The sequence below is a fragment of the Lipophrys pholis genome, assembly GCF_963383615.2.
Source record: "Lipophrys pholis genome assembly, chromosome: 16".
Taxonomy (NCBI): domain Eukaryota; kingdom Metazoa; phylum Chordata; class Actinopteri; order Blenniiformes; family Blenniidae; genus Lipophrys; species Lipophrys pholis.
The window spans coordinates 20480393-20502737 of NC_137634.1; the positions used below are offsets into that span (position 1 = coordinate 20480393).

Sequence of the window (22345 nt, forward strand, 5' to 3'; positions counted from 1 at the left end):
CCTTATTCCCTCAGTCGCAACATTTTGGTGTGTCTGTGTGATGTTTCTTTTCACAGTCAATGTTACCGCTGACCTTGCCACTAAATATAACTTCCCTTTCTGATGATGTGGTGGCTTCTCACATGCCATGTGTTCTATAGAAGAGGGTCATTGAAACTCTAAAATGAAAATTCAAAAGAAGACAGCTGTCAATGGTCATCTCTTTACTTTGGAGAGCATTGTCAAAGTGTACAAAAGTGCATACTTCTCTTCATAGGCCACATCAAAAACACAGATGTTTAAAACAGTTTTGAGCCACACGATAAGACACAAAGCTCAATGCAAGATGAGATTCATTTACATTTTTTTTTTAAATCCTAATAAATTCAAGGACATTGTCGAAAACAAAGCACTCATATTTATCATGGTACAAAAGTTTAAAAACTGTTAAAACACCCACACTCATAATAACTGAATCAAACATTTAATACTGCATTGATGCATTGACTTTGTAAATTGAGACTAAATATATTTCTCAGCATAATTTAAAAAGTCTAGTAAACGTGAACAGATTTCCAACAGTGTTGAAGGAGGTACAAAAGAAGAAAAACACAGTAATCAGTGCTCCCCGGATACCATTTCCCATCCTCACATTCAGTTTGAAAGCTTCCCTAAACAGCAAATCTAAAAGTTAGACAGAAGCCAGATACTGGTTCAACAAATACATCCTCTTAATAACTGTCAACTAAAATTGTACACTAAAACTACAAAGTGTTCTGTAGTGATAAAACATTGTCTTTAATGTAATGGAAGCAAATGGCTCTCAAAAAAACCCTCCTCTGCTATGATAGTTGCAACTGAATACAGTTCTAATAATGATCCTTCAAACCAGAGAAAATAACTCCCTGTTGTTGCAGTTGTTCTCTTTCTTAATGTGTGTATACATGCTTAGACGAATAATCCAAATGTTTTAAGTAAATGTCAAAAACAGTGAATTAAAAGCGGACAAGATCATAAAACTCTACAGACGTATGGCAAATCCAGTCTGACTGGGTACAAGTGCTGAATTGGAGATGTGTTTTTCGTGTCGTGTCAGCATGCAGACAGGTCTGAAGGAGCTGCCCTGAGGGAGTCCTCGGTATCAGTCCAAACCCGGAGGATTCATGGCGATACTTGCACAGGAACGCAAATGATCAGCGACAACAAACACAAGCTGTAGTATAGTGCAGCTTTTCCTTGACGATAAAAACAAACTCTGTTCCGTCATTTTAGTGGTTCTCAGCCTCTTGGTCAGGATCCCCAGAGAGTTACAAGGTGATTCATTGAGGACATCAATCAGTGTAATTGCAAATGTGCAAAACAATTACGTACGAGAGCGGCCTATATTTAACCTCTAAATTCAGGATTCTATAGATTTCACCTTGTTTGAAAAAAATCTGCATCCTAACAGGCTGAGAAGCACTTCAGCAAAACTAAATGAAAACATGCGATGTGTGTCGAAGCTTCAGTTTCTTTGGCAGAAGAGACATTTACAATCTGGGATCACGTGATAGCACCACTGTTGTTTTAATGAGGTCATTTCCTTTGTCTTCCTTTTTTACTTCCTTCGCCGGCCACAGTATTTTCCCTGACAGCCTGCACCTAAAGAACCACAACGAAGCACAACATTAATAGTTTGACCACATGCTGTATATGTTAATCATAGCCTATCAAAACTGTTATCAACTGTTGTCGTTGGTCTAACACAAACACACAAATTCTATTATTGCTGAAAATCTACAACCGTTGCGTCATACTTCTCTCAAGCCATCTTTTTTCTTTATGGTGACATTACAGTAGTCAGATGGGACTGTTTTGTCAGTTCCCACACAGCTACACAGTTCATGTAATAGTAGTTGTGAGGCTGTTCTTGCAAGATTTTACCAGTTCTTTCCAGAAAAAAAAATAAAAGTCAAGCTTTGCTTATGTTGATTGTATAATGTTGGCAACGATCTTCAGGAAAGGGTTCTCCTGTTACGTGCTTTGAAAGAGGTCTGAATGCTGATGACAATTAGGGTCATGCTGAATTGTAGTGCTGTGTAAGATTGAGGTTATAGATGTGTGTTTGATTTGTACCTCTGTAGCCTCCAGTGCCAAGCAGGGCTTGCATGGCAGCATATTTGGCTGCTTTCTGTGCCTTGGCTGAAAAACATTCAACAAGACAAAAAGATCATCCATTTCTATATAGTCACTTAACACCTCTGTTTATAAAAGCATACATGATTTCACTTTTTCACAACCTTTTCCAGTTATATTTCTGTTTTTTCTTTGCAATGAAGAGTAGAAAACAATACATCAGAAAAGTGCTTGTTGTCTGAATTGTGTTCATAGATTGTTTTTGAGTGAATGCAGGGTTTTTTTGCTTTAATGGATTGAGGGAACAAGAGCATGCACATTACAGAGGTTTTCTTACATTTTTGTCCAGCCCCTGTGTATCCTAGAGGACAATGACAGGAAAAACAAATGATTATAAACAACTGATAGTCTTCACAAAGGTTTCTGAGCATGAGTGAAAATAAGCCAACACAAATACTCTTTGTGACTCTTGGGATGAAAGCATTCTTTTGGTTTCTTTTCTCATGCGTGAGTCAAGACACGATCAGCTTAGAGGAAACAACAGGGGAACCAACAGCTACTCCATATTTGGGATTTTTGTTTTAGACAGATGCTGTTGAGCAGAAGAGAAACTGCTAAATGTTTCGTCTGTCTTACCTGGATAGCCTCCACCAGCCACCCCTCCAAAGCCAGGGCCTGCACCCCCTGCTGGAACAATGAACATATTACAGCCTGCAGAGAAGTTTTAATCTGACTCCTCGAGGAGGAAATGTACAGTGCAGCACAATGACTTTGGTGCGTTTGGTCATTCGTCCAGTTTAATTTATTTAATGTATTTTAAATGTGTGATTAAACTGATCTGGTAAACCACCTCCTGCTGCTCCTCCTACTCCCTGGCCTGCTCCTCCAGGGCCCCCTACACCTCCCGTTCCTCCTGCTGCACCACCTGAGCAGATGAGTGAGCGTCAACGAGAAATCAGGCAGTGTGAGTGTACAAATTTATTGACACAAACTCACTCGCACTTTGCCACATTCGCATTCATGTGGTGTGTTACATTTTCCACTTTCTGTTTGCTCTATTTGCTATTTCACTAGAAAACTTACCTGGGCCACCTCCGATGATGCCGCCTGCTCCAGAACTGGGAAGCACTCCTACGCCACCTCCTGGAGGACACAGGTGTGATTAGGTTTTATTTGATCACAGTAATGACAAATAGCACATTGTTTCCTGTCGGCTCATAAAGCAATGAGACACAACAAATTAACTAAAGAACAAATCTTTAGTAGTGGTTTATCATGGGGATAAGAAGAGGACAAATTGCAGAGCTGGACTTTACTGCGAGAGCTTAACTTGACTTAACTTCATCTTCTATCTACAAATAAATATATAAAAAAACCAATTCTTTATGAAGAGTGTCCTAGTTTACCTCCATACACAATGTAGATAGAACTCACACTACAGTTTTGAAGCCTATCTGCATTGTCATGACACTGAAGAAGACACAAGGAGGGGCGTTATTATGAAGGTGCGTCAGCGAGTTACCTGGTCCATAGCCAGTTCCACCCAGCGAGGAGCCGTAACCTGATTTAGGCGGCTTCCTTGTTTGGATTCCAGGTCCAAATCCACCAGCCCCACCTGGTCCAAAGCCACCGGGTCCAGCACCACCTGGTCCAAAGCCACCAGCACCACCTGGTCCAAAGCCACCGGGTCCAGCACCACCTGGTCCAAAGCCACCAGCACCACCTGGGCCAAATCCACCAGTACCAGCACCACCTGGACCAAATCCACCAGTACCAGCACCACCTGGTCCAAAGCCACCAGGTCCAGCACCACCTGGTCCAAAACCACCAGGACCAGCACCACCTGGACCAAAGCCACTAGTACCAGCACCACTTGGTCCATAACCACCAGGTCTTGCTCCAGTTCCACCAGGACCAGCTCCTGTTCCACCTCCTAATACTCCTGCTGGAAAACAGATGGTTAGTTGTAGACATGTTTGGAAAAAAGTGACATAATTCTGATCCTAATCTAAACCTTACCTGATCCATAGCCGGTGCCACCATATCCTAGAAATGAGTACAAAACAAGTTTTGTGGATCTGCTACTGCATTACTTATAACAAAATATATCCATTTGGTATTTCAATTGGTGGCTTCAATATATGCATTATTGAATCATCACTATTGTTATAGATTGTAGAGTTCTAACCAGATTTCGAAGGTTTTCGTTTTCCCAGTCCTTGGCCTCCTAGTCCATATGCTGATCCTGTGCCAGCCCCACCCGGTCCAAATCCGGTTCCTGTGCCAGCAGCACCTGGTCCAGATCCGGTTCCTATGCCAGCACCACCTGGTCCAAATCGTCCTGTTCCTGTTCCTGTGCCAGCACTACCCGGTCCAAATCCTGTTCCCCTGCCAGCACCACCCGGTCCAAATCCGGTTCCTGTGCCAGCACCACCCGGTCCAAATCCTGGTCCTGTGCCAGCACCACCCGGTCCAAATCCAGTTCCTGTGGCAGCAGCACCTGGTCCAAATCCGATTCCTGTGCCAGCACCACCTGGTCCAAATCCTCCTGCTCCCGTACCAGCACCGGCTGGTCCATAGCCAGCTCCACCCAAAGAGGAGGATCCATAACCTGTTAGCAGCGTTTCACAGATTGATGCAACTATAAATCACAAAAATTTGGGGGGTTATTTTTTTTAGCATATGATTATTATACCTGATTTCGGAGGTTTTCTCGTGCCCAGTCCTTGACCTCCAGCAGTATAAACACCAGGTACAGCCCCGGCTCCACCAGGTCCATAGCTGCCTGCTCCTGTGCCAGTACCACTCGGTCCAAAGCCTCCTGGCCTAATTCCGGCAGTACCCAGTCCTACACCACTCTGTCCATAAGTGCCAGCACCGGGCCCACCAGGCCCAAAGCCGCTCTGCCCAAAACCCCCAGGACCAAAACCAACACCGCCTCGACCAGTTCCATAGCCCCCAGGCCCCAGTCCGGTTCCAGCAGCTCCAGCTCCATAACCTAAAAACAACAATGTTTCAGTTTCAGTTTGCTCCACAAATTTCTGTATGCTTACTTTGCCTCAGTCTCTATTCTGATCATACTTTTTGGTGGTTTTCCAATGCCAGTACCCAGACCTGGACCCGTGCCATATCTAGAACCTATTTACAAATTGAAATGTTAACTAATTACATACATTAATATTAGTTGTGCGTTGTTTTGTTTTTTGTTTTTTTTCATGCAACTTACCATCAGGCTGTGTGCCACCACCATATCCCCCAAGTCCACCACCAAGTCCACCAGAACCTGCTCCCGTTGTTCCTCCTGCTCCAATTCCACTTCTTGGGATAGTTCCAACTCCGAGGGTCCCAGTTCCCCCAGGACCAAAACCTGTACCTCTGTTTCCATATCCACCCGGGCCGGTACCGTAACCTCCAGGTCCTGTACCATAGCCACCAGGACCAGTACCATAACCACCAGGACCAGCTCCATAACTGCCAGGCCCAAACAGGCCTGGTCCTCCTGCTCCAAATGTCCCATATGCTGATGGAAAAATGATGGCATTGAATGTATTATGTAATTTTCCTGATGGAAGCCAAATTTAGCATAAATGAATATACAGAGACTCAAATCCTCAAAATATTGAACCTTTGCCTGGTTTAGCTGCTCCTACTCCAGCTCCAGTCGGGTAACGTATCCCTGAAAAGAAAAAAAGAAAACGTATGTAGATTGTTTACCCAATTGGCTTGCTTTAAGTCAAATGTTCAGAATACTGTGGTCGTAATACCTCCACCTGGTAACACTCCAGCACCTCCAGCACCATAACCTGTGAAGTGGTTCAAAACATACAAGGTAAAGATTTATTCATCAATGAATTATAAGTCTGTAAAATTAAGTTTAAATGTAGCTTCAGCTCACTTTTTCCAGGTTTGGAGAGTCCTGTTGCTACTCCACCAGGTCCACCAGCCCCAGGTACCAAGGCTCCTCCACCAGGACCTCCACCGACTGCTCCTGGACCTCTTCCGGCTCCTCCGGGACCTATTCCCACCGAACCAGGACCAGTTCCAACACCTCCAGGTCCACCACTTACACCTCCTACTACAGTTCCACCAGGTCCATAGTCTACATTAAAACAATAGATAAAAAATGTTTTAATCTAATTTCCTTTCATTGGCCTTTTTTCCCTACTCAGTCTACATGAGGTTTCGGTGTTAGTATGAAAGAGAAATATAATCTCTTCAGGAGGTCCTGACCAACCCAATACATAAGATGCAAGATTTATAGTTAAATTGGTAGTAAATTCAATTTGCTCACAAGTACCTTTGGGTGGCTTCGGTGTTCCTACTCCACCAGCTGCACCTCCTGGTCCTATTTCAGTTCCGCTGGTGGGACTGTCTCCCCTTCCTCCCGTCACCCCACCTGCAACACTTCCTGCACTTGTAGGACCCCCTGCCACTCCTCCAGGCCCTCCGGCTGTGCCTGCTCTCTCTCCGTCAGGGCCATATTCTCCATCTCCCTCTCCTGGTGTGTCACCTCTGGGGACCCCTGCAGGCAGAGGCCAGAAGATAATTCCATCTGTTCTCAGTTAAGTTTAGAAAATATGCTCTGAATGTAGTGCTTTATTCAGCTTTGACAGTAATAGACCCAATTTTTGTTTTTCTCATTGGAAATCTCGTTTGGTAACATTTTACCACTAAATTAAACTGTAATTTAATTTCTAAATGTAAAATGTTATTGTATTTTATGCACCTGGGGATTTTATTGGTTTGGCTCCAGGCAGAGTTCCACTTGAGAGATCGCCTCCAGACCCTGCAAAAATAGAAAGTGAACGTAATGAATACAAATAGTATATTCCAGCAATAGGATCCCTGCAAAGAAAGAGCTGAAGAAACACAGTGGGGCATTGTAAAGGCATGAGGTAAAACCTTTACAAACTTTATGCCAGCTCAGCAGCTGCTGCTGTGACTCCAGCAATGTTGAACATGTCATGCAAATGTTAAGTGTGTGAGCCACAAAGAGCTACTCACCAACACCGGTCCCAGCTGTTTAAAACAAGAGCAAAACATTGATGAGATAAATCCTCATTGTTATGGATGCTTTACTTAGTTTCCGAATCATTTGAGCAGGTAAATATGTTCAAAATGTGTCCATTACTTTGTATTGTTTAGTTGTTACATTTCTTGGCTCAGAATCATCCAATCCTGGTCTATTGTCCAACACTCCAGGATCTATTGTGTCGTCATCAGTTTGATCACTCCTCACTATCAAACTTGAAGGACAGTGGCCCTTCTGAAGTAAGATTTAGTGAGACTATCTTGTATCATGCTACACTATCCTATGGAGTCCTGGCTGTAATGTGTATGTAAGAACCATATAAATATATACTGAAATTACAAAAGTGATGTCTGAGCGAACTGCACTAATAATACAATAGTATTGTGACGTAAAGAACCCCCACCCAAAAATATGCTATATTCCAAATGTATCGAGAGAGAGTTGTTTTCAGTTGGATGTGGGATGTGAAAAATCATAGAGAGATTTGAGAATGTTCAGTTATATTCTTAACCAAGAATCTTAACAGAATTTTCACAACCCACTTGTAGGAGGATGGAATATGTTACAATTTATTCAGAAACGCCGAATTGTGTTGTGATTTTCTTCAGTGACCACATGATGGCACTGTCTACAATCAAACCCCCCTCCCCAGAGAACTAGTGCAGCTTCTTCCCATTTACATCAAATCTTAAACAGAAAATACAATCATGATTTTGAAGTTTGTTCAGCTGACAAACTGACCAAAGAAGGAGAAAAAAAATCACTTGATGTTTCCTGTTTTCAGATAGAAATTAACAACAGTGCAGGATCCCTTACCTGGAACTGTGGTCCCATTGAGTCCTGTGTAAAATAAACAATCATTGTTTTAATAATGAAGAGGAAGACAAAAGGTTTATTCCAACTTAACACATTTTGCTAATGTTAGTCGTCCTATAACATCCCTAATTTCAAAGGTCTTAAGTCCTGCATGTTTTCAGCATCTCTCTGCTTCTGTACACCTGCTTGTAATAAGAGGCTCAATATCAGGCCATCTGCAGGGGTTGTTAGTGACACAGTCATAAGATTCAGGTGTGTTGGAGCAGCAGGAATACATTAAAAACATACAGAACCTTGCCCGTCAAGGACCAGGGCCTCTCCTGTTGGCAACTTAAGCTGCCTAAATTAGTCCTCATAGATAACGTATATTTCTTTGAATCTGTAGTGAAAAACATTACCTGGCTTTGCACCGATGATGGGGATTCCCGTTCCACTCACGCCATCTCCTGCACCACCTGGTCTGCCAGTGCCACCTGTTTTAATTCACCAGTCACATGTTGACAATTTATAAAGGAGATCCAGCTGGTTTTAATCTTTTGTTCTCTGGTTTTCCTATATGTTTTTCACTGAGTTGGTGTGCTGCTTCTTGGAACAGTCACATTATTACATTACGTCTCCCAAATATTGGTGATAATTGATTTATAAACAGTTAGTGGATTACACTTTGGGTTAAAAAAAAAATTCGGGGGCGGGGGGTCTTCCAGATAGTTTGACTCACCTTCCCCTCCAGAACTGCCAGAACCTTCGATCACACTGCCAGCCCCACCAACACCTGAAATATTGACCAAATATTAAAGAAACTAAGGTTAGAAAGTAGTATGATTGATAAAGTGGAACTATTGTTGCAATTACATCTATTACCAGATAGAATACTCACATAACATAGATTTAAAAATGTTTGAAAAACAACTAAATAAATCAGCTTTCAGTTTTTTACTGTAACTCTGCGAACATACCCTCAGCAGCTGGTGTTGGGGTGCCACCTGTGCCTCCAAGTCCTCCTGGTCCAGCAGACATAGATTATCACAAATATTGAATTAATGATTGTTTGATTGACTAACATATACTGTATATCCTTGATATTCTAAACCAGATGCTCACCACTCGTTCCAGCTGTTGTACCTGCACCTGCTCCGCCCCGTGTGCCATTCACTGAGGTTCCAGTGCTCGTCCCGGTGCCGGTCCCAGCACCTGCTCCTGTAGTGCCCGTCCCGGTTCCTGCTCCTGTAGTACCAGTCCCAGTACCTGCTCCGGGTAGTACTCCACCAGGTTGGCCTTTAAATTGTACACAACAGAATATGTGGTAAGTTCACTTAAAGTTCCTAATCAAAAGTGCACTTGATTACGTTTCTGACAGGTTTTGCAAAACAGCACCTTACCATATTTAGCAGCTTTGGATGCAGGTGTATGGCCTGAGAATGACATTAATGAACATGTGTGGAAAAGATAGTAAAAATAAAATATCTTTAAAAAATGTAGTTACTTTCAGGCTGGCATTTCTTACCTAAAAAAACATATTACATCTACCATAATACAACAGTTTGCAACAGTAAGAATTTAATGTTTGTTCATTTCTACCCATCATTACCTTAAAGTAAAAAGATTGTGATGAAAATTTCTTTGGTGTGTACCAGTTTCACAAATAAACTCAAATAAAAAAATGTCTTGACCGTTTTGGTAGTTTTTCATGAAACAATATGCTTATGGGATATTAGATATTTCTCCTGTTCTCTCACTTCTGTACATTTAGGTTCAAAGATAGAAAATGGTTCTTTAACACTCTTATAAAATAAATTATTACACGGTCAAGTAAATGTTTTGCTATATTCTTGTTGGATATTCAGCTGCACAGCATATCATCTGCTCCCATCTCACACAATCATCTGTCTCCTTTATTATTACACCAACCCACACGTCAATAGAGAAGAATAAATGAATACGTCAAATATAGAAAGTGACATTGGCAAAACTTCGCAATGCTCCATTGTTGAAAACTAACCTGGACCAATGCCAGTTCCGTAGCCTCCAGGTCCATAGGTACCTATAAAATTACATATGGGGGAAAGAGGTTTGAACTACATGTCTATCAGTTCGGGCAATCAGAAAAGCAGCACTGCTGTCAGCGTGTAATACTCACCACCTCGTCCTGCTCCACCCCCAAGAACCCCACCAGCACCTGCTCCACCCGGACCTTTACAAAAATCACATGCAAATAATTTTGGTTTTACGGAACATTAGTTCAAACATGCATCTTGTTTAAAAAAAAAATAAATAAAAAAGTTCATACCATATTTATTAGGCTTCAAACCAGCTCCATAACCTGGATATTACAGAAATATTTTAGGGATCAATGCAAGTTACTGTTAGCTTTGGGTGAATGGGATTTGCACATAATTGAAATGAATCCCTGAACCTGTTCCATATCCAGCCCCAGGTCCTGTACCATAACCTCCACCCGGTCCATAACCCGTCCCAGCCCCTGGTCCATATCCACCAGGTCCATATCCACCAGGTCCATATCCTCCTCCGGTCCCTGGGCCGTAGCTCCCTCCTCCTGGGACTCCAAATCTTCCATCCAGACCAGATCCAGGAGCTCCACCACCACCAGGAAGCCCTGAGGAGGAGAAGGTGAGTGAGTGGTTTATTTTCAACCAAAACTCAAAATACACCCTAAAAAAAGTCTTAAGATCTTTTTTTTTTAAAGTCTGTCTAAAAAAAACTATGAACTCATATTTATTTGCATTATAATTCCAATGTCACTTTGCATTATGATACATTTTATTATTTTATTTACATATTTTGACACAGTCCCAGCTCTCCTTATCATTCATATTGATTCTTCTTGGTATTTTTGACCAAAATTTTGGCAATTTCGCATTTTTTATTCAGGAAGTAATGTGTAATTCGCACCATATTTGAGAGACTTGGGTCCCCCAGGATATCCTGTGGGAGAAACACCGGAGAATTAATTGATGTGCGCACATTGCGCAACACAGAAGAATTCAATATGAATATGAGTTCACTGATTAATTTTATTTGTACAAATCCAGCTTATTTGTCACATTGGAAAGTATGTGGTGATCTGATCTTATATTGAAAATCAAATCGTCACATTGTGAGAAAGAGGAGAGAAGTATAAGCGGCAAACTTGTGTTGGCTTGCAGAGTGCAACTGTTTTGAAACACACCGTATGTACATCCTTTTTGTAAGGCACAGTGCTGTACATATGCACTACGACTGGGGTCAAGATTTTATGTTGTCAAGTATTACATTAATCAAACACAGGAAAAACAGTCATTAAGTAAGACATTTAGAGTTTCAAGGGAACTGTGACAATAGAATGTTTTTGTTTGTACCTCCAGCACCGCCTGGTCCTCCTCCTGTTACGACACCAGAACCAGAAGTCCCAGCAATGCCCAGTCCTGCTCCAGGTCCACCACCAGTAGTTAGCCCAACACCTCGTCCAGGTCCAGAGCCAGGCCCAGCTCCAACCCCCAGCACTCCTCCAACTCCTGCAGGCAGCAGCAGCAATTAATAAAGCAATCCAACCTCACTACGTGACCCTCCACTGACCCTCTACTGGTGTTCTCTTTAGGAATGTGGCTCACCATATTTACGGGCTTTAGCACCAGCATACCCTGCAAAGACACAGACAGTTCTTGTAAGAGGCCACATTTAATGATAAAGTAATGTAAATTCTGACTAACCTCATTCATTTAATGTGGGGTTGTTTTTAATCTTACCTCCTGGTCCATAGCCAGCACCTCCGGGTCCAACACCACCAGGTCCATAGCCAATCCCAGCACCGCCAGGTCCAGCACCTCCAGGTCCATAGCCAGTACCAGCACCACCAGGTCCATAGCCAGTCCCAGCACCACCAGGTCCAGCACCTCCAGGTCCATAGCCAGTACCAGCACCACCAGGTCCATAGCCAGTCCCAGCACCACCAGGTCCAGCACCTCCAGGTCCATAGCCCGTACCAGCACCACCAGGTCCGTACCCAGTCCCAGCACCACCAGGTCCATAGCCAGTCCCAGCACCACCAGGTCCAGCACCTCCAGGTCCATAGCCAGTACCAGCACCACCAGGTCCAAAGCCAGTACCAGCACCACCAGGTCCATAGCCAGCACTGCCGGGCCTTACTCCTCCAGTACCTGCTCCTGTGCCGCCAAGTGCCCCACTTAACATTCCTGAGAGCAGAAAACCAGATTTGGTGATTCAGAAATAAATAATTAAATACAAAATAGTTTTCTACAGTTGTTTAATTATCTAATTAGCCTTACCATATTTACGAGCTTTGGCATTGGCATCATATCCTGAAACACAAATATCGCAATTATGCACTTGCCAATCTCAGGTAATATTGGGGTATTGTTTACATTTTTGGGAAAGTTAATAATAAATATATTATTTTATTTGCTGATTGATTACCACCAGGGGCTGTTCCAGCTCCTCCGGATCCAGTGCCAGCACCACCGGGACCAAGACCACCCATTCCAGTTCCAGCACCACCAGGGCCATATCTAAGACTAAGACCACCTGTCCCAGTGCCAGCACCACCGGGACCATATCCAAGGCCACCTGTCCCAGTGCCAGCACCACCAGGGCCGTATCCAAGACCACCTGCCCCAGTGCCAGCACCACCAGGACCGTATCCAAGACCACCTGCCCCAGTGCCAGCACCACCAGGACCGTATCCAAGACCACCTGTCCCAGTGCCAGCACCACCAGGACCATATCCAAGACCACCGGTTCCAGTGCCAGCACCACCAGGACCGAATCCAAGACCACCGGTTCCCGTCCCAGCACCACCAGGACCGTATCCAAGACCACCGGTTCCAGTGCCAGCACCACCAGGACCATAGCCTCCTGGTCCTCTCCCTCCAAGGCCTCCAGCTGCACCTGCCCCTCCACTGCCTGGTGAGATTAAATGCATTTGGAGAGTGTTATTGAGAGTTAATTACTACGTGTTCACCATGTTATTTCTGGAATTCACTAAAATGTAGAAACATGGCTCACCATATTTGCGTGCTTTTGCTGAACCGGGACCATATCCTAGTACAGAATGTTAAGTAGTTAACAACATTGTATGATGACAAAACTGTATTTGTCAATGAGTGCATGTTTGAGTACGATTTTTCTGCAAAGTAGCAGAAAAGGGAATGTTTATCAAGATTTACCGAGCCCAGATGTGCCGGTGCCTGGTCCAACTCCCCCTCCGGTTCCAGTTCCACCGCCAAATCCTGGACCACCTCCGGTTCCAACTCCACCACCAAATCCTGGACCACCTCCAGTTCCAACTCCACCACCAAATCCTGGACCACCTCCAGTTCCGACTCCACCACCAAATCCTGGACCACCTCCAGTTCCAACTCCACCACCAAATCCTGGACCACCTCCAGTTCCAACTCCACCACCAAATCCTGGACCACCTCCAGTTCCAACTCCACCACCAAATCCTGGGCCACCGCCGGTTCCGAATCCAAGTCCTGTTCCACTTCCTGGTCCGAGTCCGCCTCCAAATCCTGGGCCACCGCCGGTTCCGACTCCACCTGATGTGCCTCCTTGGCCAAGTGCTCCTCCTCCAGCTTCAAAACATCAAATGATTAAGATATAATAAATTAGCCAAGGCATTTTGATGATGTTTATGTTGGTATTGGAGATTCTCTACCGTATTTTGCAGCAGCTTTGGCAGGATTCTTTGATTTTCCTGACCCTTAAAAAAAAAAAAAAAAAATGCAATTTTTATATATATATATATATATATATATATATATATGATTATTGGTTATTGGTTATTATGTACCTGATTTTGGTGTGATGAGAGGATAACCACGAAAAACCCCAGGTAGCGTTTGTCCACGACCTAAAACCAGGAATACCTTTTATACTATGGTACTGATGTCAAAATTACTATTTTGCACTTCTATTTACTCCAAGGTGATATTCTAATTCTAATGATACACACTGTGATACTCACCACCTGCCCCTCCTTGTCCAACACCCCCCTGACCCAGTACTCCAGCCCCTGTAAGAAATAAGGCAACACTTTTTATAACTCTGCCAATTGAAATCCTAGATTCATTAACATTATTGCATTTACATACCGGTCTGTGTTCCAAGTCCAGATCCGGTGGCCACACCAGGAAGAACACCACGGCCTCCAAAACCTGAACAGAGAAAGAGAGAAGACACAGAAAACATCAGTACACCCATAGTTTTAAACACAACAATGTGTTTATGCAGCCATTTATTGTTTATTTACTAATACACAATACCTTGTCCTGGTACAAATCCACCTTGATATAGCCCAGGCACTCCGATGCCTGCAAGACACCACATTTATGTTTTGAGCATCACACAACCCAAAATGTGTTTGACGCTATGCAGGTTGTGAGAGTTTACCTGGAACTTGTTTTGATGCTTTATTCTTGCCTCCAGGTCCAACCCCAGTAGCACCAGTCTGTGGCAGCAATGGAGCTGATGCATGTAAAAGTCACATTTGTGAACAAAACTTTAGCATTCAGAGCTTTAATCATTAAACAATATGTATTATTCAGCAGTTTGCACAGATTTATTGATATTGTGGTGATTTGTTTCTGAAACATAATTTTCTAAATCATTCAGAAAAACTTTATAGGACATTTAAAATATATACAGATATACAGTCCATGCCTTATATTACATATAACAGTATAATATTATCTACCTCCTCCAGGCACAGCAGAACCACCAGGCCCAACTCCTGCTCCGCCAGGCCCATATCCTGCACCACCAGGTCCAGTTCCTGCTCCACCAGGCCCATATCCTGCTCCACCAGGTCCAGTTCCTGCTCCACCAGGACCAAACCCTGCTCCACCAGGCCCAATTCCTGCTCCACCAGGACCAAACCCTGCTCCACCAGGCCCATATCCTGCTCCACCAGGACCAAATCCTGCACCACCAGGTCCAGTTCCTGCTCCACCAGGACCAAATCCTGCTCCACCAGGCCCATATCCTGCTCCACCAGGGCCAAATCCTGCTCCACCAGGCCCATATCCTGCTCCACCAGGTCCAGTTCCTGCTCCACCAGGGCCAAATCCTGCTCCACCAGGGCCAAATCCTGCTCCACCAGGCCCATATCCGGCTCCACCAGGACCAAATCCTGCACTACCAGGTCCAGTTCCTACTGCACCAGGTCCAACTCCTGCACCTCCAGGTCCATACCCTGCTCCACCAGGCCCATATCCTGTTCGTCCTGGCAATGTTCCAGCACTACCTAAGAAAGACAGATGTCAAACATCAATGATGTTTCAATTAGTAATTCTGTATAATAATAAAAATAACAAAAAAAAACTGTAGGTACCTGATTTAGGAGGTTTAGGTCCAGTTCCACCAAATCCTGGATATTGACCAGCACCACCTGGTCCATAACCACCTACATCGAGTTAAAATGTAGTATTTACTACTTTATCTGTCAAGGTAATGAAAAACTCGGTAATTTGATTTTAGATCAATGATGGGACGTTGATCGAAGAGGGGTCAAGTAGTTTTTCATGAATTTTCCAGAAAGGTTTCAAGAACAAATACACAATATAGAGCATAGCTATAGAGCAATCATTGACCTCCAGGTATGAAGCCTGTTCCAGCACCCAGACTTCCTCCGGTCCCAAAGCCTCCTCCTCCAGGGCCTCTATATCCTAGTGAGAAGATAAAAGACAGTGATTTCTAACCTTTGTTCCCTGTGACTACGATGGACTAAACCACACATTAATGAATACGGTATGTCAGAGTGACACTCTGCCCTTTTGTAGTGTTACATGTGTATGATGGCTGCCCAAGAAAAGCCCCTCATGGATTAACTTGCTCTCTATGAGGATCTTTGTTTGAAGTGTGCAGTCGGAACAAAGAGCCTGTTAAAATTCTTAGTTTGGGCTATGGATGAATGAGATGATATGACATATGTAACAGCAAAATTTCACTATGCTTGCATACAAACATCCAAGATCATGCAACAATTGAAAATCTATTTGTAATCATCAGGAGTTTTTTTGGGCCTTTTTTAAATGCATGTTTCTCTTTGCTTGTTCAGGTGAAGTGAGGTATTTACATCTTTTCATTCAAGGTGGAGCAACTAGTGTAATTTATTGTGCAGTGTCTTCAGTTGCAATAATCAGACTTTTGTTATGTTGGAAAGTTTTACATATGTGTCTGTTTCCTATGCTTGCATTGACCGGTTTTCTAGCCACTGGCTTAATGGATGGATTTCAAAAGGTTCACAAAGCCAAGGTTTAACCTCTTGGAATTTCTGGGATATTATCACCAACATTCTTCATCCCGCACAGGGACTCACATGTTGGAGGGATGAAAAACAGAGGCCTGAAATTCCAAAGCAAATCAGTCTTTCTGACTGATGTGATCACTTCCGCCCTTTATCAGGGGCCTGCCATGCCTAATGCATTAGCCTTTATCACTGTAAATGTGCATATGTGTGTGGGTAAGGGTGTGTGCCCCCCCTCAACAATAGCTTATGACCTTGAGGTAATGAGGAAATGAAATAATGGTACATATATGCAGTCCTTATCCTGCTGTATTGAATCGAGCATAGGAAAATATTTACAGTACAGAGACCAAATGTGGATCCATGTGTGCTGAGAACTGAACTTCCACTAATTGTGAAGTGCATATGATGCATGTAAATAGAGCAAGTATTTTAGTACGTTAGTTTGTCACCCTGAAAAATCTGTCGAGTAGTACAGTGAGACACAAATCTCTCAGCTTTAGTATTTCCATCAGTATCACCAGTGAGAAAGAAATGTCATGCCTGTGTCTTGGCCTCCTGCTCCCACTCCTCCAGGTCCTGTTCCATATCCTCCAGGACCAACGCCACCTGGCCCGAGTCCACCCAGTCCCTGTCCTCCTATACCACCAACACCCTGTCCTGCACCGCGGCCACCATAGCCACCGCCTGGAGATAACAAGACATGTGTTCTTCGCAGTTTGCAGAGGCTTCAGTCGTCACAATGGGCTCTGTGTTTGTTTCTACACTCTTATTAAATCCTATTGTACATTGTCAAATGATACATTAATGGAATTACGATTTCAATGGCTCTAAGAAGTTTCTTCTAAATACATGATAACATTGTTCTCCCCCAGAGCAACTCTTGTTCTAACAACAACCAGGCCTCAAGTTCTTACCAGTTTTTGGAGGCTTTCCACCTGCAAGGAGAAAACAATCATGATAATTGAGTGAACAAGAAAATTATGGAAATCCAGTTAGATTTTGCTGGACAGGCCCAACGGTTGATGAAATACAAAACATGTGAATATAACATTTTTCTTACCAACAGCTCCAGATCCGACTCCCAGTCCACCACTGCCTGGACCAAAAGTCCCAGGCCTGAAACCCCCTGGTCCAACTCCTGCAGGTCCTATTCCTCCTGGTCCAACTCCTCCTGGTCCAACTCCTCCTGGTCCAACTCCCCCAGGTCCAACACCGAAGCCACCTATGGAATGAAATGTGAGTTAAAAACACAATTTATATTTTGAGCAGTTGAAGATAAACACGGCTGATGAAGCTGAATGTAGCAAAACTTTGTAAATGAATTTACTGCCAGATTTATTTCTCGTTTTGAAATCAGCGTGAGGACATTATCAGTGAGACATGAAAACACACCTTCTGTTTTGCTTGGCTTGTAAGCTCTGATGTAATTTAAACAAAAGGATGCAAAGTTTAAATACTGTGGGTTTATAAGTGATGACAAAGTCTTTAGGGATTGTTTTTCATGTACACAGCTGCATCTGAAAGGAATGCTGTTCATATACTCGTGGTGGCATAACTACCTAATTTTTCTTGGACATTAGAAACGTCTCGTATTTCTGTATGTCTCTCAAGTGAAGTAATTAGAATTCAGCACAAACGAAGGAAAGGTATCACCTCCACCAGCTCCTTGTCCAAAGCCTCCTACACCAGCTCCCCCTGGTCCACCACCTCCAGATGGCTGGAAACCTGCTCCAGCTCCTCCAGGGCCAAATCCGGTTCCAGTCCCACCTGGTCCAAATCCAGTTCCAGTTCCTGGACCAGCTCCAGCTCCTCCAGTGGCACCAGCACCAGCAGCTGGTACATATATACCTGTTCAAAACAGTTCAGTCCAGTTCATAATGTGCAACGGACAATTTTAGGATGAGTCTCCATCCATCCATTGAATTAATCAATCAATCAATCAATCCATCCATCCATCCATCCATCCATCCATCCATCCATCCATCCATCCACCCATCCATCCAAGGCCAACTATGGTCATTAGGGCAACTAACTAACCACAAACAGGTTTATTTAACTGTAGTATGAAACCAGAATACCAAGACAGACAACCCCCACCACCCCAGCCAGTACTCGATCTGGAGATATTGTGACTGTGAGTATAGAATGCCAACCACCACACCGCAGATCTGTGTTCACTTCAAATTTCTACAATTTGCAGCTTTGTTCTTGTAAAAATATCTTGGCATGTAAACACATTGGTCATTGTGAATAGAAGGGATTTACCAATTATTTTTATAAGAGCAAAGACATTTGCATCAGCTTTATTCACACAACTATTTTATGAATAGTGTTTTCATTGTTTTGGGCTTCTGGCTGATACTGTTTTGTGGGTTTGATGAGTCATCAGTCAAAAGTAATGAGGCATGTTTTTCTCCCCTTTTCCTGCATTTAACCCATTTAAATTGTCTTAATAATCATGGATTACGTTTAACACTGCATCAGATAGCATGCACGCACACACACATGCACACAAAAGAGTGTGCATGTGTGTGTTTGTGTGTGTTAGTGCCTCCCAGCTCTGTGCTGGGGCTTCTCTGCAGCTGATAGCAAACACTGCTTCACCCCAAAGGCATGTTTCTTCGCTCATAATTCTCACACTTTTCCGCACCTATGTTGGATTACACAAATCACAATAGCCAGAAATAGAAGCACAGGAGGCAAACCAACTATAAAAGGAAAGGTTTTTTAGGATCCCACAGTCCAGATGTGAAGAGAACAAATCTGTAGGGATTCCTAAAGAATGTGGGTTACTGAGCTCACAGTAATGACATGTTCAGTGCTCAGCACATTAACAACACATTAAATAACGTAACTACACAGTCATTCAACTCAGGATCCAGCTCTGTGTAGGAATAGGCCAAAAAGCTTTGGGTGTATATATATGTATACACACACACACACACACACACACACACACACACACACACACACACACACACACACACACACACACACACACACACACACACACACACACACACACACACACACACACACACACACACACACACACACATATATATATTGGGATCTGCATTCACGAATCAAACAGACATGTACGTGCCATTGAGACAAAAGTATCTGTATCAAAAACATTTCATTTAGGAATAAAGGATTTTAAGCTGTGTTCATGTTTAACTGGGAAGTGGGAAAACTTCCCAGTGGGAAAATGACAAACTTGTGAGCGATCAGACAAGCGATCATGCTATCACTCAACACAACACCATTTGTACATCAACATGCAAAAAATATTTTTTAATGAGGCAAGCTCTATTTAAACCAACCTGATCACGATTAAGGTGAAAATGGATTCATAAGCAACAAAAAACGTATTTCTTATTCAACTTGTTGGATAATGATCCTTAGATTGTTAGACAAATGGTTTGGCACTTATTAACGCCTATTTTAGCTTTATGATGTCTCCTGTGCTGTTGTTGGTTTAATCCCACTGTCCAATAACATGAAATGCATTTAGAGATAAATGGTGACTCTAAATTGTGTGCTTGGCCTGGGAATCTGTCCAAGGTGGGGCCTGCTTTGTCCAGCGCCCTATTGGCTCAAAGCAGGATCAAGCAGTATAGAAGATGGAAGGAGGGATGGAGGGATGCTGGGCCCTATACTTATTTCTTTTCAAACAAGATTTCTTCTCAAAACTCAAAAATCAAAAGGAATCAAAGGAAGCAGGTTAAGGGATTTCCCCTGAGCCCCACATTCAGCTGCTGCTCCCCCTGAAGTTGTCTGTAATATGCTTTAAAGTTAAGTCTTTAAGTAATATTCACTTTACAACCATCATTTCATCCCTGTGTTGTTTGATAAAAGTGATGAATGTTTGCAGTTCAGGCTGAAATGATAATCACATTGAAGAAATACCAGAATCATTTGTTGCACTATTTGGTTTTGTGAAACAACTTTTACAGAGCTGCTGTGTGGTAAAACTACTTGCATGCACCAGGTCACCACCAATCATGTTAATGATAACCCTGCATGCTGAGATGACACTCAGCATCTGAGAATCTCAACCTGGTGTGAGACCACGTGCAAATGAAATGAGGTTACCGGTAATTCTTTCAGTATGAGTGAGTTGGCTTCCTTCCTTTACTCATACTATAAAAGGAATTTATGCATTTTGTCTGATTTGCTAAAGTATAATAAATCAGTATGATTGGGAGGGTCTATATTGTTATACCCCCACCCAAACAAATAACGCCCTGCTAGTATATGAAATTAAATCAAAAAACTCTTGCACCACTCATGTATAGAGCCATAAAGAAAAGTGTTTCCCAACTTTTTTACCTTAAAGCCCCTCCAGGTAGGCCCCCTACTTTGATTGCTGACTTGCCAAAACATTACAGCATGACCAAACTCTGACTGACACTGTGTAAGCTCCTAAAGCATTCTTGCCTTTGTGGTTGAGGATTTATGTTGTCAGAACAGGCAATAACAACCCAATGAGCAGTGGTCTATTGGTTGGACAAGCAGATTTACAATCAGGAGTTTGCTGGTTTGAATCCCATAGCTGATGTGTCACCCCTGTGGGTTCCTAAGCAAGACCCTTAACCCCCTGGAGCGCCGCAATGTGGCTGCACCTCCTCGTTCTAGAAATAGGATGGTCAATGTGGAGAAAAAAAAGGTATGATTGGATAATTTTTGTTTAGAATTGGATCTTTGGCCTCATTTTGAGAACCAATTATATGATCTGTTGTCGTATGATTCTACAGAGTGTGTTAAGTCCTGAAGTCAGTTAGGTTGAGCATGAAATCGTAACTTTTAGTTTGAAAACAAAGTGCCATGACATCTGGAGTCCAAAACAGTCTGTCACCGAGATCAAACTGGAAGGAGTAATCCAGTCCGCTTCATTAAAGCTAAACACCAAACCACCGACAACAGGTCACTTTACTCTCCAGTGAGAGTCCCGTGGTGGCGTCTGACTTTGAATGAAACAGAATTGCTCAACAACCTGGAAAACCTTTTATAGAGGAGCTCTTTTTTTAACAAGATATGAAAGACAGGTCTAAAGACATCAGCCAACTGAGAGGTCACACAGACAGGACAATGAGAAAAGATTCAGAGACATGAGATCTGCAGCACATGCTCATATTATTTTTTAGCAGACTGCAGTGCTGAAAAAATGGATGATGAAACTGTACCTACAGTATTGTCCAAACACGACATGTCTCAAGTAATCATTTTATTTTTACATGTTTGTGTTTGTCTATGCTCAAAGTTAATCAAACCAACTTGCGATACATGTTACAGGTCTGTGCAAGGCAACACCAGTCAGAATCTGAAGTCATTACCTCATACCAACAAACATTATTGATGAGGGAAACACACATTGCAATGTTAGAGGAGTTGACAATTGTCCTAAGCATTTTGATACTAATGTAAAGCATATTCAAGCTTTATTCAAGATCCCCCACAGTCAGAAAAATCCTCAGAAACTGTGCGATCATGAACAATATTTGCTTTCAGTATTCAATAAACATCATTTGTTGTGTCTGAATTTACGCACATTTATTTTCACCTCTTCCTGAATTTATTCACAGTGTACACAAGTGAGTAAATTACTGTCAGCAACATCAATAAATGCAGAAGCCAATTTCTGCTTTAGTTCCCCCCAAAATCCCATCATCATAAGCAGAATTTGCAAGAGCTCATAAAATCTTCCCAGTAAAACTGATGAACAAGCATCTGCATCAACAGGTATCTGCCAGCGCTGCAACTTAAACTTCATGTGACACCTGATCCGCAGGTGCTGCAGCGCTCCAAGCATTCAGCAGAAGCAACTCACCTCCTTGCAGTGACGGTCTCCACAGAGCCAGGAGAAGGACCCCATGTAGGTACGTGGCCACCGTCCCTCTCGCCATCTTGCTCCAAAATGTCCCTCTCCTCTCCCAAACTCCAGGTTTTATCCCCAGCAAGCCTATCAGAGCTTAACAAGGCCTACAGAAAGAAGGAGGGAAAAATGAGTGACGGCAAAAAAAAGAGGGAAAGGATGCAAAACAGGACACTGTGTAATTGGCTAAGAGACACAGGGAGAGAGAGAGAAGAAGAGGGGAGGGGGAGAGGGCGAGATAAAACACACTGGATCACCTCAT

The 22345-nt window shown here is 43.0% G+C and overlaps 1 protein-coding gene across 6 annotated transcripts; it reads right to left on the reverse strand.

Annotated features, from left to right (window-relative positions):
• Window positions 1-180: 180 nt before the first annotated feature.
• LOC308121402 (uncharacterized protein) lies at window positions 181-22145 on the reverse strand. Of its 6 annotated transcripts, none has more exons than XM_080482619.1 (50): window positions 22039-22145; window positions 17973-18053; window positions 17266-17361; window positions 17120-17140; window positions 16746-16889; window positions 15547-15621; window positions 15288-15359; window positions 14652-15200; window positions 14348-14422; window positions 14221-14268; window positions 14050-14112; window positions 13923-13970; window positions 13749-13808; window positions 13614-13658; window positions 13123-13530; window positions 12962-12997; window positions 12374-12859; window positions 12226-12258; window positions 11686-12132; window positions 11551-11580; window positions 11299-11454; window positions 10853-10885; window positions 10356-10556; window positions 10230-10262; window positions 10080-10133; window positions 9942-9983; window positions 9322-9354; window positions 9044-9217; window positions 8899-8943; window positions 8661-8714; window positions 8341-8415; window positions 7943-7966; window positions 7099-7113; window positions 6821-6880; window positions 6392-6616; window positions 5990-6193; window positions 5859-5897; window positions 5720-5770; window positions 5321-5614; window positions 5176-5232; window positions 4790-5092; window positions 4283-4705; window positions 4114-4140; window positions 3617-4039; window positions 3178-3237; window positions 2945-3019; window positions 2731-2781; window positions 2432-2455; window positions 2095-2160; window positions 181-1620 (listed from the first exon to the last, which is right to left on the reverse strand). In XM_080482619.1, exons 1-50 carry the CDS (start codon window positions 22112-22114, stop codon window positions 1577-1579), a joined length of 6258 nt encoding a protein of 2085 aa, XP_080338745.1. In that variant the 5' UTR covers window positions 22115-22145; the 3' UTR covers window positions 181-1576. The 6 variants fall into 6 exon arrangements, with proteins under 6 accessions (XP_080338745.1, XP_080338743.1, XP_080338741.1 ...); XM_080482617.1 differs by having other exon boundaries at window positions 2731-2778; window positions 3617-4036; window positions 17266-17427; window positions 17859-18053; XM_080482615.1 differs by having other exon boundaries at window positions 2731-2778; window positions 17266-17427; window positions 17859-18053.
• Between the last annotated feature and the right edge of the window lie 200 nt (window positions 22146-22345).